General features: G+C 42.2%; 1 protein-coding gene across 2 annotated transcripts in view; it reads left to right on the top strand.

The window, feature by feature from the left end:
* Positions 1-27,974, top strand: part of TMEM87A (transmembrane protein 87A) — a 117,629-nt gene that overhangs the window by 63,821 nt on the left and 25,834 nt on the right. Inside the window, exons 8-13 of one of the 2 annotated variants that reach the window (XM_068253449.1) lie at positions 2,879-2,940; positions 5,771-5,954; positions 15,158-15,257; positions 17,700-17,793; positions 23,844-23,914; positions 27,285-27,391. In XM_068253449.1, the coding sequence (XP_068109550.1) occupies positions 2,879-2,940; positions 5,771-5,954; positions 15,158-15,257; positions 17,700-17,793; positions 23,844-23,914; positions 27,285-27,391 (618 nt within the window). Of the gene's footprint in view, positions 1-2,878; positions 2,941-5,770; positions 5,955-15,157; positions 15,258-17,699; positions 17,794-20,889; positions 20,964-23,843; positions 23,915-27,284; positions 27,392-27,974 lie in introns of both variants that reach the window. The other variant, XM_068253448.1, reaches the window with a different exon arrangement.

Here is a 27,974-nt window from a genome sequence, read left to right as displayed (position 1 = left end):
AACGGAGAGCAGGGTATGTGTTTTCTCTAATGTTCCCACTGATATATATGGTAAAGTACATGAGGGTGCTTCGTCTCTGGTTCACTTTAAAGTGGACCTGAACTCTTTCACAGGACAGAAGGAAAACATAGAAATGTATTGTAATGTAAATAAATGTATTTAGAGAATTTAGCTTGTCTAATTCCCCCTCATCTGTGAGGAGCACAAGTTGTAATTTGATCCCCTACAGGGTTCTCCCCAGACATTTTTTTTTCAGCCGGGTGGCATGAAAAAGTAGCCGGGTGGGGAAGTAAGGGCCCTTTTCCACTAGGTAGTGCGATCGCAATTGCGCTGCGACCACGCAACCTACAATTTACACTACCCGTGATTGCTCCATATAGCTGCTGGGAACGGAGAACAATCGCCCAACAATTGTGATTCAGAAAAATACGACGCATGCTGGTGGGAAATGAGCACCGCGATTTACATATTATCACGGTGCTCATCAAAACGGCTGCGATCCGCTTTCTGAAGCGGATCGCAGTTAGTGGAAAAGGGCCCTAAGGTCATGCTGGATGGAAAAGAAGGGTACCACCGAAGTGGGGTGGGTGGGTGGGTAAGTACGTCAGGCTGGTGGGTTGGGTAAGTAGGTCTAGGGTAGGCTAGTGGTCAGGCTAGTGGGGTGGGTTGGTAAGTGGTGAGGTGGGTGGCTAGTAAGTGGGTAGGTGGTCAGGCTGGTGGCTAGTGGGGTGGGTGGTCAGGCTGGTGGCTAGTGGGGTGGGTGGTCAGGCTGGTGGCTAGTGGGGTGGTGGTCAGGTTGGCGGGCTAGTGGTCAGGCTGGTGGGCTAGTGGGGAGGTGGTCAGGCTGGTGGGGAGGTGGTCAGACTGGTGGGCTAGTGGGGAGGTGGTCAGGCTGGTGGGGAGGTGGTCAGGCTGGTGGGCTAGTGGTCAGGCTGGTGGGCTAGTGGTCAGGCTGGTGGGCTAGTGGGGTGGTGGTCAGGCTGGCGGGCTATTGGGGAGGTGGTCAGGCTGGTGGGCTAGTGGTCAGGCTGGTGGGCTAGTTGGGAGGTGGTCAGGCTGGTGGGGTGGTGGTTAGGCGGGTGGGGTGGTGGTTAGGTGGGTGGGGTGGTGGTCAGGCTGGTGGGGTGGTGGTCAGGCTTGTGGGCTAGTGGTCAGGCTGGTGGGCAAGTGGGGTGGTGGGGAGGTGGTCAGGCTGGGCTAGTGATCAGTCCTGGTGGGGTGGTGAGGGGGTGGTCAGGTTGGTGGGCTAGTGGTCAGGTTTGTGGGGAGGTGGTCAGGCTGGTGGGGGAGGGTGTGCAACTCACAGACTGACTGCAGCATCGGAGAGAGGACAGGAGACGGCGAGGATCAGGCGGCAGGCTTGTGCTCTAGCCTTTGAGACAGCCGAGAGCTAGTGACGCTGAATTTGCCGCCGCCGGAGGAGCTGGTTGAGCGGGGGGATAGAGGTCGGACTCCAGCTACTGCACTTGTGGACATTCCCCTACCCCACACTGTTCGCGGCTCGAGCTTGTGGAATTGCAATGCATGCCGCAGGTTACATTTCCACAAGCTCCTTTAGTATGTTTGCTGGTAATAATAATAATCTGAACATTTGTATAGCGCTTTTCTGTTGTCGGACTTTAAAAGCTCGTGACTGGGACGCGCTCAAGAGGCCACTTTATAGTGTTAGGCAGTCTTGCCTTGAACTCCTTACTGAACAGGTACTGACCCTAGCCAGGATTCGACCCCTGGTCTCCCACGTCATAGGTGGTGCTCTTAACCATTACTCAATCCAGCCACTGCTGGTAATCTGGTTCCTCCCAGCACCAACATTTACCACCCTAGCCGCATATCACGGATTTGATGGGGGTAGGGGTGGGTGGGAGGGGTTAGGGGTTCACGGGGGTTAGGCAGCAGGAGGTGTGGTCTTCGGATTAGGCACCATGGGGGAGGGTCTTGGGGTTAGGCACCACAAGGGAGGGTCTTGGGGTTAGGCACCATGGGGGAAGGGGGGGTTAGGGTTAGGCACCACCAGCGGAGGGTTCTGTGTGGGAGTAGGATTAGGTTTAGCCATAGTTAAATATCGGTAATCATTACCGATATTTTACTCTCGGAATTCAGCAGTAGAATATCTCTAATTGTAGTGAAATTCTTCTAGTGGCCATGTGCCACTAGAAGTCTGGTGTGTCCCTTTTTCCAGCCGCCTTTTTTTCATGTATGCAATATTTTCATACCTTTTTCAACAAAATGCCTTTTTAACCAGCAGCAAGCAAGAAAATACTCAGTCGCGTCATTTGTGGCTTTCCTGCATGCACAGAAGGCCACGACTGACGTGACTGATCCTGTTACCGGGGCTGATCGTGGCTGAACGGCGAGGGGCTCAGACGTGCTTATGGGGCTGGAGGAAGCCCCGTGTTGATTTTGCTATTTTGTCAGCTCTAGTTTACTTTAAGGGGCCAGAGACTGCTGGTACTGAATTGGTTAAAGAGAAAATGAAAAATTATCTCCTAGTAGAAAACTTAGGAGAAAAAGTTAATTGCCTATGGCACCCTGTGTGTTATTATATGGACGTGATGGGTTGATGTGTGAAAATTTGCTGCAATCCTTACATTGGGTACATTTTTGTAACAGTTCTGATGCTGTTGTCTCTCACTTCCCTGCTATCTTGCTGGAAGCTACAGTTTTCATCTAGCTGTATGTGAATTAGATGAAAAACAAAATCTTGCTCTGAATTTTTTTTTCTTTTGTTAATAATTTAGTCCATTCCATGTACTCGTTTTCTTGTTTTTTTGTTTTTATTCCCCAGCAATGACCTTCACACTTGTCTTAATGATTTTTAGTGCTGAAAATATTTTTTTATTTACAAATGCTTTACATTGGGTTTTCTTTTTCTTTTTAGTGACAGTTGAAGTGAAGGGTCCCTATGAATACCTGTCTCTTGCTGATTACCCACGCATGATTGTGAGTATGATCTGAAGTCAGCTGAATTTACTCATTTCTCACAAAAGATAATGTCTGTGGTTTATGTGATATGTTTTTACTGTAGATCTGAGCCCAGAGATGGAACTACATTTCAGACTGCTTTATGTTGTAAATAAATAGGTATCACATATTCTGCTTGATCACATTCATGCAGTTAATGATGAATAGTGAAAGACCATATAAGATAACTCCAGACATTAAATAGCCAATGTTACAGGTCATCTGCATAGCGTCAGTTCTAATTTACATGTACAGAACATGTCCTGAATTGCTGTATAAATTTAAAGTGAACCTGAGGTGAAAAGAAACCGAAGAGATAAACAATTGTATCTATCCTACTTCTAAAAATGGATTCTTCTTATACAGCCTATGGTTTTATTTTATGTGAAAACATTTATACAGTTAGATTTAATGTTTTATTGTATATGCTCAATGGCAGTCCAAGTGTCACAGAGGTAAAAATGTATGCACCATTGCACTTTTTTATCTATCCTCTGTAATCAGAATTTGTTCTCTACCGGGAAAGCATGTTATGGCTATAATTCCTTATCAGTGAGGGTGACGCTATAATGTGACAAAGGTCCAACAAGAGAGAAGCTCTTTCAGGAAGAAGAAAGCCTAGTTATTAATATGTTTGGCACTTGACATATACAGTAGCAAGGAAAAGTATGTGAACCATTTGGAATGAAATGGATTTCTGCACAAATTGGTCATAAAATGTGATCTGATCTTCATCTAAGTCACAACAATAGACGATCACAGTCTGTTTAAACTAATACCACAGAAATAATGAAACACTTTAACTACTTAAAGACCGCCCCACGCCCATGGGCGTGGTCGCGGCGGCAGCCCCAGGACCGCCTAACACCATTTGGCGTCCTGGGACTGCATTTTGCAGGAGATTGCGCACATCTCCTGTTCGGGGGCGGAGCTCCGCCTCGCCTTCAGTCTCCGAGCGGCGATTGCCGCTCGGAAGACTGTTAGACGGCGAAACCGCCATCTTTTCTGTTAGTACAGAGCTGCGATCAGCAGCAGCGCTGTACTAGGGACAGCTGTGTGACATGGCTGTCCCCCTGGGAGACAAGAGCGATCGGCTCTCATAGGCAGAAGCCTATGACAGCCGATCGCAGGATTGGCTGGCTGGGGGGGGAGGGAGGGGTTTGGAAAACAAAAACTATGTTTAGTTACAAAAAAAAAAACACCACTATAAATATTTATTTATTAAAAAATGAATAAACACGGGAAGCAATTAGACCCCACCAACATAGAGCTCTGTTGGTGGGGAGCAAAAGGGGGGCGGGGAATCACTTGTGTGCTGTGCGGCCCTGCAGCTTGGCCTTAAAGCTGCAGTGGCCAATTAACAATAAAAAGGCCTGGTCTTTAGGGGGGTTTAACACTGCGGTCCTCGAGTGGTTAAAGATTAAGGGTTTTGTTTTTTGTGGTTGTCCAGGAAATCACTAAAGGTCCAATTCATTTGACTAGGAGAGACTCTTGCAAATATGAGATTGCCCTACATTTTTCTGTTTGTTGATAAGCCAACACTTGCATTGCTTTTAGTGATTTCATCCACACCCTGCCACCTCCATCTTGCTCAACCACTATTTTCCTGCTACACTTCCTTTTCTGCAGCAGAATATTGCTCATTTGTTTGATACCCAATAGTCCAGGGCTATTGGAAACAATCACATTTTTGCTTGCCGTAACAGGAACAGCATTATCTGAATCTATAACCTTTTGTTTTTTTCAACACAATTGTATACATTATGCTTACAATTCTTACTAGGCCTTGGTCCAGCTTGTGACTCCCAACATGTTGAGAGGATTGGTGCAGTAAATAAAATCATACCCAATAGGAAACTTATATTCTTCCATAGTGGATCTGAAGAAAAATATAGATTCATCTGGAGTATCTGGTACAATCTCCTGTCAGATGATATCCTAGGTATTATCTTACAATAACACCCATATCACAACATGATGTATACCTGTATTGATGTCGTGCACCCCATGCCATGCTAGATCCATGAGCGAGGACATAAATCATGTCCCACGTTTGCAGCTAGTACTACACTCACCATAAAAGTACACTGAAATAATATAATTACCAGATTTTTGTCTGCCGGTTTCTGGCTCGTAGTCCCCCCCGCTGAAAACCCTCCATCATGGTATTTTTCAGCAGCTGGGGGGAGGGGGGTTGGCGTGCGGGAAGCCTATGGACACAGAGCCCCAGGACTGATTCACAAGAAGACCATTATAACTGTACAGGAGAAGAAGAGACTCATTGAATGTGCTATACACTGGTGGCCTGCTTTAAACTCATATCCTGTCACTCAAGCTCTGTAACACATCAGCTCAGTGGCGTAATTACAAATCATGAGGCCCCCATGGTTCGCACCTCTCCTCGGTGACCCTCACAGCCCAAGGGCATATCTTGCAAGGGTCATAAAACAAGTGTAGCCAGAAAAACAAATGTTCTGGTGGATGGGCCCTTTTATTAAAGGAGGGGAAGGTTTGTAGTTGGGGGTGGACCTCACAGCTATGGGTCCCCTAAGGTGCTCCCATATAGTTATGCCCCTGCACGTAACTGATTGATATAGAACATATACACAATGTATGTAGCCAGCATTCACTTAATAAATTGGTGAATTGAAGTAAAACAAAAAAAAAATGCAGTCTTCAATATAAAATGTGGATGTGGCTTAAGCTGGTTATAGCATATCTGTTGGTCCAGCAGTTTAATGGTTTAACAATTTTGACTAGTTTAAACAAGAGTTAACGTCCTATAAGTTTTTTTTATTTTGTGTTGCAGTTTTTCATGGTGATGTGTATCGTGTATGTGTTATTTGGTGTTCTGTGGCTGGCCTTGTCGGCTTGTTACTGGAGGGACCTGCTGCGAATCCAGTTCTGGGTGGGAGCTGTGATCCTGCTGGGCATGCTTGAGAAAGCTGTGTTTTATGCTGAGTTCCAGAACATCCGCTATCATGGAGAATCAGGTAGAGTATATGACAGTATGCACATCACTTTTGCTTTGTTTATTCAAACTCATGTATAATTCAGCAGTAGGAGAACAGAGGCGCCAGCAGGATAAAAGCGGATAAAAACTTTAAAATTTGCTGGGAGGAAGTGGTGGACTTACCTCCATAAAGCAGACACGAAAGACTGTCTGAATAGTAGCAATCACATTTATTAAATAGTACCCCAAAAAAGTGCAACGCGTTTCGCAGGCCCAGCCCGCTTCATCAGGCAATAAACGTGGGGACAAAACTGTAGACAAGAGACAGTACATTATGCTATAGTAAATTCTGCAGTTACAAATTTGCATATCAGTATATTGCATAACATAAAGCATACCATATGAAAAATTGCTTCGTGGAGATAGCATAAAAGAGTTAGGTGTGCAAGTAAACAATAGGGGGTAGAGGCTATGGTGCTCGCGATAGTAATGGGTTATGGGGTGTTTTTTACACAGATTTGCAATGAGTGGTATTGGTAATGGAAAGGGGTATATGTCAGCAAGAGTAATGTGTAATAGAGCATTGAGAAGAGAACAGGGGGCCAGAAATACAGGGTAAAGTGTGCAAATAAAATAATATAAAGAACTCACCAGAATTTCAGCGTTAGCAGGTGTAGCGCCTCAGTGAAGTGGTGAGGACACTCAACTCCTTATATATACACAGATTCTTGCTAAAAGGGCCAATTGGATGTGTGGGAGGTGTAAGGTGGGCGGGGTTAGGGCGAGTGTGCGAGCAGCCAATGGGCTCTCGCCACCTGTGTTCAGTGAGTTGGGTTTTTGGGAAGGGTGGGTGGGGTTAGGGCGGGCTTGTGAGTAGCCAATGGGCTCTCGCCACCTGTGTTCAGTGTATTGGGTAGTTGGGGGGCGGATACAGGTATCATGGTGACCAAATGTGCAGATGAATAGTGTACTGGCTGAATAGAGTACTGGTTAAGGGCACTGCCCTTGACATAGGAGACCAGGGTTCAAGCCCCGGCCAAGGCCAGTGGTGTTTGGATGCTGTAAATGGGCAAAATAATAAATTAAGTAAAAAAAAAGAATATGAAAAGGTCTTTTTCGAGAAGTAAATAAATATAATGATTCGATCCAGTGGGAATATAATTAGTATATTTGACAGAGGGATTGATGTGTAAAAGTATTTAGCTGCCATCTGGTGGACCAAAAAGTTATGACCCGGTCCTAAGACACAAGCATAAATAGACATGTAAGAGCAACATAAAAATTAATAGAAACATAATAAAAATATAATAAAATATATTAAAAAAAAAAATTTAAAAAGAAAATGGTCATACCAATAATAAGCAGATATGGATCAACTTAATAGTCCTGGACAATTGTAGCAATGGGTAAAATGCACATAACAATCAAACCAAATTACACTTTTTGACATAAAAATATGTAAAATAATGATCAAGCCAGAGGTGTAGTTGTAAAAATGGACAATGTTACACTAAAACTTATTGGGACAAATAAAATTCAAATACATAAAAAAAAGTAATGAAACAAGATAAAAAAAGAGTAAAAGAGAGCGGCTAAGATAAAAGAAAAACAGTATAGGAGGTATTTTAGTAATTTTTTTCCAGAACTTCATTGAGACCCTCAGGTATGAGGGTTCTTATAGTTTGTATCCAGAACATTTCATATTATTTAAGTTGTTCAAATGCGTTTGATGAACTTGCATCAATTGAGTCAATTAGTGTAATGTTAAAGAATTGTGGGTTGTTGGCGTGGTGAGTGCAGAAGTGCCGTGATACGCTGTGAAGGGGGAATTTTTTAGTGAGGTTTCTTTTGAGTTGTCCGATTCTGCTGCGGGCCAACTGTGTAGTCCTCCCCACGTACTGGAGTCGACAGGGGCATGAAATGAGGTAGATGACAAATTTAGATTCGCAGGTGAGGTGTTTTTTTATGGGATATTGAATACCGGTACTGGAGGACACGAAGAATGTGCAGGTGTTGATAAATTGACAGGCTGTGCAACGGTTTTTGTTGCAGGGGAAGCAACCAGGCTCCTGTGTTTGCAGGGTGGTTGGTTGGTTTGGTGTACGTAGTTTGCTTGGTGCTAAAAGATTGCGGAGATTTGGTGCTCTCCTATATGTAATTGATGGTGTTGTGGGTAATATAGGTCGTAGATAGGGGTCTTGCATAAGGATGTCCCATCGTTTTTTTAGGATACTGCGGATGGACAGATGTTGGGCATTGTAACGAGTGATGAATCTGGGTGGGCATGTAGTATTAGTAGGTTGTTTGGTAGTGGTAGGAGGGTTGGGATGTTTGGCTCTGTATTTTGCATCTTTGATCAGTTTTTTGGGGTAATGGCGGTCTGTGAATTTTTTGGTAAGGATCTCGGATTGAATGTCAAATTGTGATTGGTCCGTGCAGTTCCTATGTATTCTTCTGTATTGACTGTAGGGGGTGTTAGTAATCCAAGGGTGGTGGTAAAAGCTATTGAAATGTATGTAGTTGTTGGCATCGACTGGTTTGAAGTATGTTTTTGTCATAATGTGATTTGATTCTATGTATAAAGTGAGATCGAGAAATTCAATGGAGGAAATGTGGTGATGGTGTGTGAATTGGAGTCCTGCTGTATTAGAGTTGAGGTAACTGACAAAATGTGGAATGCGTGAAGCGTCGCCTTTCCAGATGATTAGGTCGTCAATATACCGCTTATATAGTACAATGTTGTCAGAAAACGGATGATGTGTGGATAGTTTAAGTACTTCCAGGAGCCCCATTGTAAGATTAGCATACGAGGGGGCGAACGAGCTCCCCATCGCGGTCCCACTCGTCTGATGGTAAATTTTATCATTAAACGTGAATATGTTGTTTTTTAAGATGAATTCTGCACATTGCAGAAGGAAGGTTTGTTGTGTAGGTGGCATGGAAGGGTTGGTGGCTAAATAATATTGTAAAGCTTGAAGACCGAAATGAATGTGGGATATTGGTATAGAGGGAAGTGACATCGCATGTTAGCCAGACATAATCCGGCTGCCAAGTGATGCCGCGTAGGAGTAGTATGAGTTGTTGTGAATCCTTGAGGAAGGAGGGAAGAGACTGTACGTGTGGCTGTAGATGTTGGTCCAGGAATCTGGAAAGGTTGCTGGTGATGGAGTTGATACCTGAGATAATGGGTCTACCGGGCGGTTTTTGTAAACTTTTATGTATTTTTGGTAAATAGTAGAAAATGGGGGTAATCAGTTGGACGTTGATAATAAAATTTCTTTCATGTTTGGTAATGATGTTAGACAGGAAGGCATTATTGATAAGGGTTTTAATGTAATATTTAGAGAGGGAGTTGGATCTGTAGTGAAGGTTTCGTAATGTTTGGGATTGTCGAGGAGCCTGGCTGCTTCCTCTAGGTAGTCTGCGCGATTGAGTATGACAATGCCCCCTCCCTTATCTGCAGGTTTAATAACCAGGTTATGGTTTTTTTGTAGATTTTTGAGGGCCTGGGATTCGCGTGGATTAAGGTTGGATTTGGCGGTGGGTAGGTCATCCTGTAAGGTTTGTAGGTCTTTAAGAACTAGAGAGTAGAAGGTTTCAATGTAGCAGCCCTTAGAGGCTGCTGGGTAAAAGCGGGATCTCCCTTTTAACTGAGTAGTAATGTATTTTTCTGTGCTAATTTCAGGGTGAGAAATGGTAACATTGGGTAGGGTGTCATTGTTGGTGATGATAAGCGAGGTTAGGGCATTATCTTCCGTGGGTTTGAGGTTTTTGATGGCATAATGTCTTTTGAGTGTTAGTTTGCGGATATAACTATTGAGATCTGAGAAGAGTTCGAATGTATTGACTTGATTAGTTGGGCAAAAGGATAGGCCTTTTTCTAAGAGAGTAGTCTCATGGGTGCTAAGAATGTGGTCTGATAAATTGAAAATGCATCTGCTAATGTTTGTGGGGGGGAGTGTTGTGATTATGGTTTGTTTCTTTTTCCTTTTACCTCTACTTCCTCTTTTTCTATGTCTGGTAGTGGTCGTTTGGATTTGTTGGTGAGTTGGAAAAGTACCTTCTCTGATCGTGGGCTTGGAAATTGGGTAGAGAGAATGTTTTGGGATAGTGCTGAGGGAAATTCTAAAAAAGAGGGGGAAAGGGTGTGGTTAGCTGATTCACTGCTGGAGGTGGGGTTGTCATTAGTCATTTGAAAAAAGGTTTTTATATCAGTTTGGAGTTTGTGTGAGTTGGTGGTAGTATTGACCTGGGATGGATTGGAGTTTTGATTGGTAGGGGATTGGGTGGTGGGGTGTATTGTAAAGTCTAAAGAGTCGGGGTCCGAGTGGCAGATGCTAATCTGGGATGCTTGGACAGGTGAGTCAACGGTGGTTGTAATAGGTATAGTGGGAGTGATATTTGAATTGGTGATGTTAGTGTCCTGAGTGGTTTTGAGCAATGTTGCCGGGGGGCCATTTGGTATAAAGTTGAATTGGATAGAGGTCTGGTCTTTGTTGTTTTTTTTGCCGGCCCCAGTACGGGGGGTTGAGGTGATAGATGTTTTCTTGTTGGTTTTAGTGCGTTGGGTTTTTGGAGTTGCTGTGAGTTTTTTTGTTTCAATAGCTTTCACCACCACCCTTGGATTACTAACACCCCCTACAGTCAATACAGAAGAATACATAGGAACTGCACGGACCAATCACAATTTGACATTCAATCCGAGATCCTTACCAAAAAATTCACAGACCGCCATTACCCCAAAAAACTGATCAAAGATGCGAAATACAGAGCCAAACATCCCAACCCTCCTACCACTACCAAACAACCTACTAATACTACATGCCCACCCAGATTCATCACTCGTTACAATGCCCAACATCTGTCCATCCGCAGTATCCTAAAAAAACGATGGGACATCCTTATGCAAGACCCCTATCTACGACCTATATTACCCACAACACCATCAATTACATATAGGAGAGCACCAAATCTCCGCAATCTCTTAGCGCCAAGCAAACTACGTACACCAAACCAACCAACCACCCTGCAAACACAGGAGCCTGGTTGTTTCCCCTGCAACAAAAACCGTTGCACAGCCTGTCAATTTATCAACACCTGCACATTCTTCGTGTCCTCCAGTACCGGTATTCAATATCCCATAAAAAAACACCTCACCTGCGAATCTAAATTTGTCATCTACCTAATTTCATGCAAGTAAGCAAAGGGTACCGCTTCACTGTACTGGGTGGGACAGTGCAGGAACACGAGCAGCCAAGCCCAGTAAACAGACGTAGAAAAGGAAGGTCCGCACCAATGTCTCCACTTCCAATGACTTTATTCAGGACGTATCCAGTTACAGGTGATAGCACTTGACTGACATGTTTCGGACTCCAGGTCCTTAATCATAGTCATTTCATGGCTCAGTGAGTGCAGGTTAAAAAGAGAGAGGTAGTAGGAGGCGGGGCATGGCCCGCCTCCTACTACCTCTCTCTTTTTAACCTGCACTCACTGAGCCATGAAATGACTATGATTAAGGACCTGGAGTCCGAAACATGTCAGTCAAGTGCTATCACCTGTAACTGGATACGTCCTGAATAAAGTCATTGGAAGTGGAGACATTGGTGCGGACCTTCCTTTTCTAATTTCATGCCCCTGTCGACTCCAGTACGTGGGGAGGACTACACAGTTGGCCCGCAGCAGAATCGGACAACTCAAAAGAAACCTCACTAAAAAATTCCCCCTTCACAGCGTATCACGGCACTTCTGCACTCACCACGCCAACAACCCACAATTCTTTAACATTACACTAATTGACTCAATTGATGCAAGTTCATCAAACGCATTTGAACAACTTAAATAATATGAAATGTTCTGGATACAAACTATAAGAACCCTCATACCTGAGGGTCTCAATGAAGTTCTGGAAAAAATTTACTAAAATACCTCCTATACTGTTTTTCTTTTATCTTAGCCGCTCTCTTTTACTCTTTTTTTATCTTGTTTCATTACTTTTTTTTATGTATTTGAATTTTATTTGTCCCAATAAGTTTTAGTGTAACATTGTCCATTTTTACAACTACACCTCTGGCTTGATCATTATTTTACATATTTTTATGTCAAAAAGTGTAATTTGGTTTGATTGTTATGTGCATTTTACCCATTGCTACAATTGTCCAGGACTATTAAGTTGATCCACATCTGCTTATTATTGGTATGACCTTTTTTCTTTTTAATTTTTTTTTTTTTATATATTTTATTATATTTTTATTATGTTTCTATTAATTTTTATGTTGCTCTTACATGTCTATTTATGCTTGTGTCTTAGGACCGGGTCATAACTTTTTGGTCCACTAGATGGCAGCTAAATACTTTTACACATCAATCCCTCTGTCAAATATACTAATTATATTCCCACTGGATCGAATCATTATATTTATTTACTTCTCGAAAAAGACCTTTTCATATTCTTTTTTTTTTTTTTACTTACCGGTAATTTATTATTTTGCCCATTTACAGCATCCAAACACCACTGGCCTTGGCCGGGGCTTGAACCCTGGTCTCCTATGTCAAGGGAAGTGCCCTTAACCAGTACTCTATTCAGCCAGTACACTATTCATCTGCACATTTGGTCACCATGATACCTGTATCCGCCCCCCAACTACCCAATACACTGAACACAGGTGGCGAGAGCCCATTGGCTACTCACAAGCCCGCCCTAACCCCACCCACCCTTCCCAAAAACCCAACTCACTGAACACAGGTGGCGAGAGCCCATTGGCTGCTCACACACTCGCCCTAACCCCGCCCACCTTACACCTCCCACACATCCAATTGGCCCTTTTAGCAAGAACCTGTGTATATATATATAAGGAGTTGAGTGTCCTCACCACTTCACTGAGGCACTACACCTGCTAATGCCGAAATTCTGGTGAGTTCTTTATATTATTTTAATTGCACACTTTACCCTATATTTCTGGCCCCGTGTTCTCTTCTCAATGCTCTATTACCCATTACTCTTGCTGACATATACCCCTTTCCATTACCAATACCACTCATTGCAAATCTGTGTAAAAAACACCCCATAACCCATTACTATCGCGTGCACCATAGCCTCTACCCCCTATTGTTTACTTGCACACCTAACTCTTTTATGCTATCTCCACGAAGCAATTTTTCATATGGTATGCTTTATGTTATGCAATATACTGATATGCAAATTTGTAACTGCAGAATTTACTATAGCATAATGTACTGTCTCTTGTCTACAGTTTTGTCCCCACGTTTATTGCCTGATGAAGCGGGCTGGGCCTGCGAAACGCGTTGCACTTTTTTGGGGTACTATTTAATAAATGTGATTGCTACTATTCAGACAGTCTTTCGTGTCTGCTTTATGGAGGTAAGTCCACCACTTCCTCCCAGCAAATTTTAAAGTTTTTATCCGCTTTTATCCTGCTGGCGCCTCTGTTCTCCTACTGCTATACCGTGTCCACCCCTGGTGGAGGGGTGATCTACCCCCTTTCGCATCTACAGAGAGCGACTTCTTATCCCTGAGTGAGGACAGGTCTAATCTCCTCACCTGCCTATACAGTGGTTGCCTTTGTGGTAACCCACGTTTGTGAGTATAATTTTCTCACGATAACCTTTATTTCATTTATGCTTAACATACTACACTATATTGGGCTCTCGGTTTCTCTACACTTTATCATGTATAATTCAATAATTTTAGTTCTAAAAGTGGGACATCAAAGTGGAAGTTCATTTTTCTGCAAGGCTCATGTGCATGCCTAGAGCTTATATTTACCTCCTGGATGTACCGGCACAAATCCCTGCATCTCCAAGGTGTCCTCTGCTCTAGCACATGCTTCCAACTCTCTTCCTGCGTAGGCAATGGGCTGAGGGATACCATCTGTATATGGGAGGAGAGGGGGAGGGGCTCTTATCGGCAGGCATTCGATTTTCCTTAGTGGAAAAAAAAAACAGTAGTTGCATAAAAATAAAAAGTTGTCTGTTTTTTTATTTTTTTAAAGCGGAATGAAACCCAGCATTTCTACTTTGCTCTAATAGATTTACAGCATATTATATACAACCAGCATTTTTTTTTTACTAGAACTGCATTCAAAGGGTTAACACAGGCTTTAGAAGCTTCCCTTCCAGCAGAGCTGGCTGCTTCCGAAACTTTACATAATGTTATCTTGTGCTTAATTGTATCAAGTCAGGAATGTAAAGCCTTTTCTCACACCATGGGGTCTAATGCTGGGCATAAACGGGTCGATCCGGCGGTCAATTAGCTGCCGGATCGACCCCCGCCGCGTCCCCACTCATCTGCGCGGATCGATTCCTGCTCGTCCCCGCCGGCGCTCCTTATCAGCCGCTCGATTACCCGCTATTGTCCGCCAGCGGGGATCGAGTGGGGAATCTATCCGGCAGGTCATCGGACCTGTCGGATATTATCAATCGAGCCATCAGGCTCGATTGATAAGGCTGCCCAAACTGCCGTGTATGGCCAGCATAACAAAGACAGTGAGACAAGCATAAATGCTTTCTGATGCTTTCTGATTAAGTTAGAGGATGAATAAAGCAGTTATAAATAAAATGCAAAGTCAGCTCTCAGAGTAAAATTAGTGTATTTTAGGAATGCATAATTTCAGAATGAATAATACTTATGCACAAAAGCAAATCTGCTAACCGTATGGCATATAAAAAGTAGGAAAACATGTTTTTATTGAATATTATGTCAGGGTTTTATACCGCTTTAAGTGGTAAATGTGTTTGGATTACTTGTTTATCTTTTCATTTTGATAAGTTGATTGGGAATGGTGGACCATTCCAACAAATTTATCAGAAAATTGAATGGTTTAGGATGGATTGTCAATTTCTTGAGTTTTTAATCATTTTTTTCATAACTGTGATACATTGGTCAAGTGCTTCAACAGTTGCAATGAATTGGGAAAATTTTATTGTAATTTTTGAATCTAAAAAAAAAAAAAAGAAAAGTTGTATGGCGTGTGGCCATTCTGATTGCACAGTGTGGTGGTCAGCTTTTCTGTAGATAGGCCTGTACTTCAAAACATATGGTAGTTCTCTGTTTCAACAAAGATATTCAAAAACTTCTGAATCCTGAGATTTGAGTGCAAGATTTGTAAGTGCATGTTATGTTTTTTGTTTTGTTTTTTTGTATCATTGGATAATGAAATATTCTTTGCTGCCCTAACACAGAATTAAGTTGTAAAAGAGTAACATTAATCTTCTCGTTTCTGCTAGTGCAAGGAGCCGTAATCCTGGGAGAACTGTTATCAGCTATGAAAAGGTCTTTGGCGCGAATTCTCGTCATCATTGTCAGTCTAGGTTATGGTATAGTCAAGTGAGTGTCTGCTTTGTTCTTGCCTTAAAACATTTGCATTTTTCCATTTTATTACCTTATAGCTTCTCCAGAAGAGAAAATGGGAAAACTTCTCATATACTAAAGAAAATTCTGGGATTCATAGAACAGGAAAGAAAATCTTGAGATACTAGTCTACTACTCCCTATGTATAAATAACTTGTGAGGCCACATGTGGAGTATGGGATACAGTTTTGGGCACCACACTATAGAAAGGACATTGACATTCTAGAACGGATACAAAGACGGGTAACTAAATTAATCAGAGGGCTAGAAGGTCTCACTTGCCAAGAAAGGTTGGACAAACTATAGCTTGCAAAAAAAAAAAAAAAAAAAAGACTGAGAGGTGACCTGATTAACATGTATAAATACAACAGAGGGCAAAACAATAGCTTGGCAGATTTGCTTTTTTTCCCCTAGGGATGTATGACGGACAAGGGGGCATGATCTGCGTATGGAAGAAAAAAAGATTTTGCATGTGTTTAGAAAGGGGTCGTTCACAGTGAGTGGTTAAAATCTGGAACATCTTACCTCATGAAGTACTGTAGTTATGGCAGACTATATATCTGCATTTAAAGAGGGCTTGGATGCTTTCCTTGCATTGAAGGGCATCCACAGCTATAATTACTAGTTACTCCAGAGTTGATCCAGGAACTGACTTACCTGTATAATCTGAAAGGAATTTTTCCTTTTAAGGCTTTGGCCCAAGCCTGTAAGGTTTCTCACCTTCCACTGGATAAACTGCTATATGTGTGGGTTCAGGACCGTTATTTTTTAATTTTTCAGGCTGGACATGATAAACAGATTTTTTTTTTTCTTCCAACCAAACTATTTAACTTTTTGCCGCTGATTGACAAGTTGCAATGTACACAAACTAAAGAAATTAGCTTTTTGCATGCAAGGATGTAAGGTACATACATTTCAGTCATAAATTAAAAAATGCCTACACATAACAAACCTTTTAATATATGTTTATTTTTGATTGCTGTAAAGTGGTTTTCTAGGAATTCAGCCATTAGGCTGTGCGCAAACCTGTCACGGCACAGCACCATGATAGTCTTCCATAAAAGCAGGGCTATGTATAAATTCTGTATTTCTTCGTTGAAATGCACAGAATTCCCACTGCCTCTGCTTTCCTATCTCTTTCCAGGACTTTCAGGCAGGTTCTAACACCCTGGCGATCTGAGACAGATCACCCCTTCTATAATGTGCAATGGGGCACTGCATTACAGGTAGTCCGTGACTTACGAACCACCCGCCGATACGAAATAGACCTTGTGGTTTTTGAGAGAATAATTTTTAAAAAAATTCAAAGAAAATAGTTTTTAAACTCTGTAAAATGACTTTTCTGTGGTACACTATTTTATATAGTTCTGAGTTTTTCATACATTAAGGTGACAGTGGGGGACACTGAATGCACAGGGAAACAGAAGTGACACAGTGGGGGGCACGGAGGAGGTACAGGGCACAGAGATGGCACAGTGTTCTGACTTAAGAACGGATTCAGTGTAAGAACGAACCTACAGACCTTATCACGTTCGTTACCTGGGGACTACCTGTATAGATCTTTACTGCAGTGATGTCCTGTAGTGCAGGAAATACACCAGGGAACTGGACAGAAATGCTCAGACACATGTTTTTGCAACTTGCAATAATGTATTTTTAACCCATGGGACAATGAGAATAAAGGTGCCCATTAATGGTACCATTTTTAGTGAATGATCGTATTTCTGATTATATTATTCAGATTGAAAGAAAATATTGTATTTAAACGATCCACACCGCTAAAGAATCCAACATGCAATACGATCTTAATAATCTCATTGAAAACACGGATCATTCACTAAAAATTGCACTTTTAGGCTAATTTCACACATGTGCAGTGCGATTTTCCTGTGGGATGAGAACCCACAGCAGGAACGTTGCACTGCAACATTTTTTATATAATGCACCCTGCTGCACCGACAGGGTAATTTCCCTAGCTCTGCCCCCACTCACTGACGTGCCCCCTGCTGGACATGAAGTACATCACTGGATTTTTGACAACTTGCACATGCTGGTGCAACATTGTGTGATAAATTGTTGTGGTGCCATTGACTCTAATGCGATCATGCGACGAGCTGTATCGCTCGGCAATGCACTGCAGAGTCTGTGTCATTTGAAGCATCACGTTTACACTGTGGGCAGTCTTGTTGAGACTAATGGCCACTGCGGTGGAGGAGAGTACCGTGATGCACAAAAACGCGGTATGTGTGAAAAGGGCCTTAATAGGGACATTAAGACAGTGTTGTAATGTGGTAAGAAGGGCTATATACAGGAAAATGAATGAATTCCTGGAAATGTTGGAAAGCTATCATAAATGTTCAGTGTATGCTCTAAGAACTACAATTATGAACGGACTGTTCTTTTACTTGTCAATTATAGACCACGTCTTGGTGCCACACTGCATAAGGTTGTTATGGCAGGAGCCCTATACCTCCTCTTCTCTGGTATGGAAGGTGTACTGAGGGTCACAGGCGTAAGTATGACAACTTTTCAATAACATTTTCAAAGTAAGGGATGCAAACCGAGTGCCACTTGTGGCATAGTATTTGATTGTACAGTTTGCAGTACCTTGCTGACAAGCAAACTCACGTGTCCTTAAGGTGCTTTAAAAGAGACATCCAAGGTTCCATCGTCCATGTCCGCATCCATGTGCACTGTGGAGGGATCGATTTAGCTGCAATTTGTTGCCGCGTATGAACTTCAGTATAGTGCCCCAGTGTAGCCAGAATAGTGCCCCAGTATAGCCAGAATAGTGCCCCAGTATAGTGCCCCAGTATAGCCAGAATAGTGCCCCAGTATAGCCAGAATAGTGCCCCCAGTATAGCCAGTATAGTGCCCCCAGTATAGTGCCCCAGTATAGCCAGAATAGTGCCCCAGTATAGCCAGTATGGGTAGGTGGTGCCCCCCGCCCGTCCCCGCCGCTGTTATTACCTTAACAGCTGCTGCTCTCCCCTCTTCAGCGCATGTGTTTATTCAAGGCAAGCAGCGTATCTCCCGGCTGCTCTGTGATGCGACAGGAAGCAGGGCAGCGGCTTCCTGTAGCGGCGATATGTATCGCCGTTACTATGGTAACCGAGCCCTGATTCCTGCGCATCACAGAGCAGCCGGGAGATATGCTGCTTGCCTTAAATAAACACATGCGCTGGAGAGGGGAGAGCGGCCGCTGCTAAGGTAATAGCCGCGGGGACGTGCGGGAGGGGGGGGGAAGAGGACGGCGCAACATGCCGCGGCACACTAGTTGAAAAACGCTGAGCTAAGTGACAAGTCTGTCCCATGTACAGTGCTGCACTAGATCGCAGTGCTGTGCAACTGTTTGTGTGTCTCTTTTCCTGTCTGCTCCAATCCCGGCTGGCAGGCTGCTAACGGATCACCGCTCTGTTGATGTGCAGGGAAGGGGCGCTCATGCATGCGCTCATTCCCTGCTAATCCCCGCCCACTGCTCTTGACGCCAATCGGTGTTAGGCGGTCCTGGGGGAGCCACTCTGTGACCTCCCCATCGGGGTCGCAGAGCAGTTAAGCACAGGTTTAAACTGCAATCTAATAGCTATATAAGTCTAATGCTTAGTAATCGGAGTACTCAAATGTTACCTTTAATGAGTGCTTCAGTAGCTAATTATCCTATCTTAAACATTTGATCACATGACCAGAAGTAGCTGTCTTGAGGGATTTGATTTTGGGCTCCTTGGAGGATGCTGTTTCATGGATCGCAAAATCCTGTAAAGGAGAACGACTTAACACACTGAAGATTGCAGCCCATTACAATGAGTCTGCGGTGCTGGAAGCAGGGCTGTGGAGTCGGTACAAAAATCTTCCGACTCCTCAGTTTATGAAACCACCGACTCCGGGCACCCAAAATGGCTCAGACTCCGACTCCTTAGTCTAATACTTACCAGGGCTGTGGATTTTGTACAAAATCATCTGACTCCGACTCCTCAGCTTATGAAATCTCCGACTCCGGGTACCCAAAATTGCTCCGACTCCAACTCAGACTCCACAGCCCTGGCTGGAAGTGACTGCGCTCCTCACCGATTTCTTAACCCCATCCTTACCAGTAGTCTCTGGCCCCTTAAGGTCAGAGACTTTTTAGTTAAAAAACGGGGCTCACCGACTTCACACCGCACGGACCCTTCACTCTCGCCGTTTGTGCTGCTCTCCTGTCACTGCAGCCCACTCGCTCAGCTGTCAGTATGACCGATCTGTTCAGAAACTGCCTGTGTAGGAGCTCCATCACTAGCTTATACCATATAAATTATGAATTACTTTTTAGCACTTCTGGACCTCGGTATTTAAAATCTACACCGTGCTTGGGACCGGTTATACCTGCCGGGGCATAGGTATCAGTTACAGCGTTGCACTATTCCATCGCTGCAGCCCACTCACTCAGCTGTAGATATGACAGCAGAGCTCCGTGAGACGGTCAGGAGATAGTTTCATTGGTTGCTGTGATTACTGTGAGCCATACTCTTGTAATGTGCTGAAATACATATTAAATTGATATTTGAATGTCAGTTATCAGGATTTAGTGATGGGGAATAGGGAAGGTCATTCTGATAAAAATCTGAGTTGATGCAGGATTATGCAAATTTTGTATGACAAGAGAGAGAACATTTTATATTGCTCTTTTCTCCTGGTGCGGACTCAAAGTGCCAGGGCTGCAGCCACTAGGGTGCGCTTTACAGGAAATAGCAGTTTTAGGGAGTCTTGCCCAAGGTGTTCTCACTGAATAGGTGCTGGCTTACTGATCAGGAAGATCCGAGATTCAAACCCTGGACTCCTGTGTCAGAGGCAGAGCCCTTAAAGGATACCAGAGCCCAAAAAGAGATGAGAAACGAGGAGAGTAGGCATGTATGGTGAGCTGTCCTGATGCTCACTGCTCCAACTGACCCCCCCAATCCCCACTCAGAATGATTTGCATTTCATTGACACACCCTACTAGTGACATAACTACTCATCAGGCTTTATTCTTACCGCAAATATGTTATTTATTACACAAAACGATTCCTGTGTACACAGTTACATATGTGTATCTGATTTAAAAAAAAAAAAAAAAAAAAAAAAACTGACTGCTTTATTGCAGCAGAAAAAGTAACTGTTTTTTTTTATTTTATTTCATTTTTGTTTACTAAGCACTGCTATTACTGTATGTGCCAGTTATTTATCGGGACTTTTATCTGTCAAAATACTTCATATTTTCAATTAAAGTTTACATTTATTAGGAGTCAGTCTGTGTATTTTTGGACAACTCTGGCTTCAGTATACCCAAAAATTGCTCCGACTCCGCAGCCCTGTGTCTTACTGGTGCACTCTTGGATGCGAAAGTCCATGCAAGATAAATTTTAGTTTTTGAAGTGTTGTGTCTTAAACTAAGTTAGCATATGCCTATATTTCTCACTTGTCTACTTGATAAAGGTGGCAGTACTGTACTCTCTTTTACATTTGTTTGCTGTTTTGACATGAGTTAAGCTTGTATGTAATGTGTGCAGCATGCTTTTTCACAATTCATTATCACTAACGTGCTTGTTTCCAAGGCCATGACATTAATACCATGTGCTCTCTGTCTCTGCTCTAGCATTACTTCAGTACCATGGCATTGATAGCAAATCTGAGTCTGTCATTAATTGATGCCTGCATTCTTTTTTGGATATCCTTTTAGCTGCTGTGTACTGTTGTGGGCGTGTTGTAGTATCTCCACTCTGTCATTTCAGCTTCCATTAATAAATCTCTGCCATTAGCTAAGCTTCCAGCGTATTTGCATTAGGGAGAAAGAAAAAGTACAGTAGATTTATTTTGTTAGCACACACGAGAACAGTTGGTATATAATGCAGTCTTTGCACATCGTGGCAAGGAGAACTGAAGTGAGTAACATTTGGCAGATATTGCTAACTTCCTGTTAGAAACTGCGCTTGCCTGACTGTTGTAGTCCTTTACCTTCAGTACTGTTTGAAGCACTGACTCAAAATGAGTATGCAGATCATGTGTCCTGACTCTGTTGTCTGCATGCGTATTCAGTGCGTGTGACTCACAAATTGCTGAAGCTAAAGAAACATAATCGTAAGGAAACTAGCATTTTTAATGATAAAGAAATGTCAACTTCCATCCCCCCTGCATTTTCCATCCATATATACCGGGATATGGCTTGCTAAAAGTATGGGCGTTCACCTGGCCCTTAGGCTATGATACACACAAGTTCATTCCATCACTTTAGTATTCTTTTTGCATGCTTTTCATTATTTAGTTATACTTCCTAAATAGAAGCTGATTCTTAAGGTGGCCAAATACTTATAGATTTGCAGCAGATTCGACCATCGGATAGATTTCTGTCAGATGCCTGTCAAGTCGAATCTGACAGGAATCTATCTGATGTGTGCCACACACTGGGAACAGATTTTCAATAGATTTCAGAATGAAATCGATTGGAACTCGATCTAAATGCATTATTAGACCATTAGATCCAAGGCAACTCTATGGGCCATCAATCTGCTGCCAGCAGCAGATCGACCTAGATTTTCCATCCTGTCAGATAGATCATATTGATTGAAATTGGCCGCAAATCAATCAATCGAAAAATTTGATAGAATAGATTTCTGATCGATTCCATAGAATCGATCGATCGATCGATGGCTGAAATCGACCAGTGTATGGGCCCTTTAGTTTCAATGGACATGCCTCGATTTGGGGTGCCTCTCTTTATTTGCTCTTAGCTTCAGTGTGCATGTGGTCATCATATATATGTCAATATACACAAATATTACTTAGAACTTCAAATGATCAAAAGCGATCTAGAGATTCAGATTTATGTCTTCACAGATAGTCATTCATTTGGAAGCAGTTCTGTGTTATAGTTTTTGATAGAGTAAGGAAGTGTTATAAATATTGCTTTATTTTGCTGTCTGCGTCCCACTTAGCAAGAGCCTCCCCATTTCCTGTCCTAGAGGCATGGAAGCAAAAGGATATCTCCTCAGCTTTGACAGTAGATTCTTGTTCTGGAATTTTTGAACGCGAATTAATCCAAGGGAAGGCATTATTCTCCGGGAAGTGAAGGTAATTCTGCCCAGTGGGAGCAGACAGTGAAATCTCAGCTGTGGTTCTGAGCCTTCCTTTTCCTGGATGGAGAAAGTTAATAAAAAAAACTTAAAGTTAATGAAAATAACATGCCCAATTCAGTGGGCATGTTATCATTTCAGGAAATCCACTGGGCCTCATGTTAATTTCATGTTGCTTACATGAACTGATGAAGAGCAATTGCCATACTTGTAACCAACAAATATTGTCTTTGATCCTTTCTTCCTTGTTGAGCTAATGCTATTCCTGAATTTCAGTGTGTCATTGAGCAAAGGATCACTTTTATTAATTGTATGTGTGCATGGGCAGGCAGACAATACCACACCAAAAATACAAAAAGGAGAGTGCTCCAATGGTGGATTCTGGGAAGTCATAGTCTTCAGTTCCAGCTATAGGGCTCCTTCATATGTGGCTGTCTCCAGGAGACATGAATAAGCAGATCATCCATCTTATGTTAAATTATGTATTAAAAACATTTATTGTGGGACTATCTAATGGTGTTTAGTTAAACTTAAAATTACGGTATGTATTTTTATTTAGGCCCCGTTCACATCACAGAACGCAGGCGCGTTCCGTTCAGAACACAACGCACAGGAACGCACGTCATGTGCATCTCTGTGCGTTGCGTGGCTGATCCCATTCACTGAAAGTGAATGGGACAGCCACGCGTTTTTACAAAAAATGCGTGCAGCATGCGTTCCCGGACCGCACAGGTCCGGAACGCATGCAGTGTGAACATCAGACATTGCACTCTATGCAATGTCTGATGTTGTGCGTGTCGGCCACCTGCACGCGTTTCCAAAACGCGACTGGAAACGCGTGCAGTGTGAACGGGGCCTTACTGGTTTTACCACCTCAATATCTAATTGATTGAAAGGGCGTCTACAGTTATGTCATTCTGAATATGTCTTCTACTCTGAAGCTATCTGCAGACATGAGATGAAAGTCCCCCTGATCAGGAAATTATCTCATGGCAGTCTGGCACTTGGTGTATGAATGATCACAATCATTTGTCAGGCTTACGGTACTTTAGTGTGCATTATTGTAACCAAAGGATATCAGTCTCTCACCATAATCGGATAACTGACATTTGAAAATAAAATATATATCCAATCTATATTGATACTTTATGGTTTTTGTACAAAAATATTTTTTCGGTAAAAAGTTGACGTTAATATTCATAGGAGCCACCAGGAAAAAAAATCCATAAATAATGTGATACTGTAACTAGTTGTAGACACTCAACTATCCACCTTGAATAACCAGCATCATATGAGTCTTAAATTACTGGAATTAGGTTCATGGTTGTTCGGTATTTGTGGTGTTTTAGCATTTTCCTCCATACAGCAGGGAAGGTGCAGGACACAGTGCACTAGGCATCCTGACCAGAACTGTGCTGTGAATGGTTTCGATTCTATTGTGTCTCCTTCATGTCATCTCTTTGCTCCATTCCTGGTTTAGGCGCAGTCTGACCTTGCCTCCCTGGCTTTCATTCCTCTGGCTTTTCTTGACACTGCCTTATGCTGGTGGATATCCTTCCCTGACTGCCATAATTGTTTATGACCATTACTCTTTACCTGTATGCAATATCTGTGAGAGTGCACAATGCCAGTTAAAGTGGAAACCCTTTATTGAAGCCACATTGCTAAAAGATTCTGTTTGGTTGCTATGCATTAGTATGCTTTGCCTTTGATCAATTATGTAATTGTTTCAAACATGCAGTTTTAAGAAATTGTCTTAATTTTTTACCTTTTTTGCTATTTCTGTTGCCTCACATCAGACACAGATGTAGAAGGACCAGTATATTTTGTAGAATCTACCTCGCCTATCCTAAGGTTAGGTCTGCTTATAGCAGTTAGTCATTAGGGAAAGTTAAAGGAAAACTGAGATGGTTAAAATAACAAAAATAATTGTAAGTTTCTATTAGGAGCACCACATATTAGACTGTGTTTTTGTTTACAAAGCTCATCTGTATAATTTATAGCTCAGATACAGAACCTGTGTCCCGTTGCTAGGCAAAGGAAATGACGGACTCTGCATCAGTTAAAGTGAACCGAGCATCATTTTTAACACCCAGGGCAGCTCTATAGCAAATTAAAAATGCATTCTAAAAATGTGGTTTATTATTAAAAAAAACTTTCAATTTACTTCATTTTTTTCCATCTAAGGGTTAAAATAGCCACTTTGTCAGTCTGCAAAGGACCTGCGGGTCGCTGAGCAGGAGATTGTTGAACACCGATAAGAAATCACCTCATTAGACTTAACTGACCACAAACAAACCCCCATTGTACTTCAAACAGAAAACATCAGTTACAGTTGAAGAATTTCACACCTAGTATGGACAAAGCTAGTTGTAAAACAGCAGGGGTTGAGCTTCTGAACAATGGCAACCCTTGCAGCTATTTGAAGCCAGGAGCTGCTTAGTTCACTTTAAGCTGTGTGATTATAGCCATCTCTCTCCTCTTGTCAGCTCAGAGCAATGTAAGTCCATTCTCATAATGCTGTGAAAGGTGTTAGGTAAATAAACAGGCAGCCTATTTATTTACCTAAGACATTCCAAAGCACAGTACTTTCTCCTGAATGAACTTGCACTAGGACAGGGATCTGCAAACTTGGCTCTCCAGCTGTTAAGGAACTACAAGTCCCACAATGCATTTGCCTTTATGAATCATGACTGTGGCTGTCAGACTCCCGCAATGCATTGTGGGACTTGCAATGCATTGTGCAGATCACTGCACTAGGAGGATGGGGCTGTGAGCTGACAGAGAGAAGAAAGACATTAGCCCTAATCACACAGCCAAGCTTCCCTTGTCTTGGCATGGCAGGATCTGTATTTGGGCTATAAATTATCCAGATGACTTTTGTAAACCAAAGCACTGTCTCATACGGATTGCTCTTTCTAATCGAAACTTGCTTTTAGGGAAATCACAAAATCTTATATTTCACTGTTATGCCCCTTTAAGGTGGCCACATACTATCTAATTTTTCTTTTTAATTTTTAAAATGATACAATTTTAGATCAAATATTTCTAACATTTTGATCATTCAAAACTTTGCACCATGCTTTATCAAAGACATCCAATTTTTCTTTACAATTAACTGAGATCCATCAATCCAAACAAATATTTCATTAGATTTTTAGATTTTTCTGTGTAATCAATCATTTTATCAAATAAACTCTATAAAATAAATGTTTTGATTGTATTGTATGTGGCTATCTTAACATGCAATTGGTATTTTTTTTTTTTTTTTAAATTAGAGATAAAGCGAATGCCTTGTTCTTCTCACTTCTGGTTTGGTTTGTTTTTTATTCGATTTACAATTTTTTAAAAAGCAGAACCGTCCTCCTTGGGGAAACCTGATTCTCTGGTTGGTAGAAATGGCCAATATCTGTTAGACTTGCCATTGAAACCACTTTTCACCATGTGGGACCACTGCCACAGTTAAGGCTAGAATCAGGATGTCCTGGTTACTGCCAGTGTAATCAGAAATATGCATCAAAGGTACCCATAGACCTGATACTCTGCTTGGCAAAACAGGACAGTATCCGTTTGTCTGACCATCAGGGACAGTTCTCACAGTGAATAAGTGGAAGTGTGTGTTTTTAGTACAGGAAGGAGCATAAATGTTCCTCGTGCTATGCTTACTCAAATGTATTTTCTCCTGTTCCTTGTACAAATCTTTGTTTGAGATTACATGATACATAAAGCTGTGGGTCCTAATTAGAGATGGTCTGTGAGATGTTAACAATTCTTAATACAACTTGTATGCTGTTTGGAATTTGGTCATTCAAATACATTTATTCAATATTCAAGTACTTTATTGTCATTGTGTAACACAACAAAATTACTTTTCATGATTGCTGATTTTGATTGTCCACAATTGCATAAAATTTGTATGCAAGCCATAATTATTAGTATCTCATAATTATCTCCAGTCCTGACTCTTAACTATGTTAAAGCAAACCTGTGGGGGAAAAGTTAGATACCTCTCTATAGAAGGTCACTGGATGATCCAGAGGCTTTTCCAATCGTCCTCCACACCACCGCTGTTTGCCTGGACCCTCTTCTTCGCAGCCGGGCTCCTGTGTGTTTATGAGTGTGGCCACAATGTGCAGGCACAAGTACGGCCTGTTCAGTAGCACGGAGCCGCTCCTGCATGGAGAAAAAAGCTGTGCAGCTTCAAGCTCTTGCTGAATATGTTCAGAGGGTCCCGGCACTGGATGGGTGAAGTCAAGGAGGATGGGGGAACTTTCTGGACTGTCTACAGATTTTCCACTATTGAGGTATGTATTCAATGTCAGTTATTTTTTTTTTTTTTTTGCTTCAGTTATAGTTTAACCTTAAAGTAAACCAGAGATGAAGTGTTTGTAAGATTTGATACTTACCCGGGACTTCCTCCTGCCCCATAAACACGTGCGAGTCCCATGCTGTCCTCCCGCGATCAGCCCCGGTAACTTGTTCAGTGGCATCCAGTGTGGGTCTTCTGTGCATGCGCGGACATACTGCGTATGCGGTAACTTGACGTCACTGAGCAAGTTACCGGGGATAATTGCGGCTGGACGGAGGACGGTGTGGAACTCGCACGTGTTTATGGGGTGGGAGGAAGCCCTGGGTAAGTATCAAATTTTACTAATGCTTCATCTCTGGTACACTTTAAGAAGTTACAGATCCACCTATAATGAGGTACCGTATATGTTGAGGTACTATTGTTCTCTCCTACTGCTGTGCTAAACTTTTTCCTAATGTGGGAGAACTTCCATCAACCCAAAAAAGAAATTTTACTTTATTTTTACCATTGTATGTATGTTACATAATCTTTCTAATTAAAACCTGATTAGCTGCTTACTAAAATAAAGAGACCTTGAGATTTTATAAGATCTTCCTTAACCGACTGGCACATCTTCATAAGCCTGACACAGACCATGAAGCTGCTGAGGTTACGAAGGAACGTAGTCAAGCTGTCTCTTTACAGACATTTCACAAATACGCTTATCCTGGCTGTAGTTGGTAAGTCCATTTGGTTAGTTTTTTCTTTTTTTTTTCCCTTGTTTTGTCACTTTTATAAGGATTCTGCAAAAATGCATAGACCACTGAAATGATAAACAACCCCCTTTTATCCCCAACAAATCATCAACTTTTCCACTTATTAAACACTTTTCATGCTCTTCCTTTTCTTTTCTATTAGGCCTCGTTCACATCTGCTGCGCTGAGAAACGTGTGAGTGCGTGGTAAAAAACGCATGCGCTTGTGCGCTTCTTTAGGCACGTTTTGCTTAATGTAGCAGTAGCAGTTGGTAATAAAGCTTTGTTTTTCTATTTAAATGTATTTTTTTTCCAAATGGAGTAAAAAACGCATGCGCTTCTATGCGCTTGTACGCACTTCTGTGCGCTTAACCCATTCAGGTTCCGTCGTTTTCACGTGAGAAATGTTCACCTCCCATTCATTATCACTACTTATCACAATGCACTGATCTATATCTTGTTTTTTCCGCCACCAATTAGGCTTTCTTTGGGGGGTACATTTTGCTAAGAGCCACTTTACTGTAAATGCATTTAAACAAGAAGAATAAGAAAAAAATGGAAAAATTCAT

The sequence above is a fragment of the Hyperolius riggenbachi genome, chromosome 9, assembly GCF_040937935.1.
Source record: "Hyperolius riggenbachi isolate aHypRig1 chromosome 9, aHypRig1.pri, whole genome shotgun sequence".
In the NCBI taxonomy this organism is placed as follows: Eukaryota; Metazoa; Chordata; class Amphibia; order Anura; family Hyperoliidae; genus Hyperolius; species Hyperolius riggenbachi.
The sequence above is the reverse complement of the archived record's forward strand: the minus strand, read 5'-3'. Positions and strand labels throughout refer to the sequence as shown.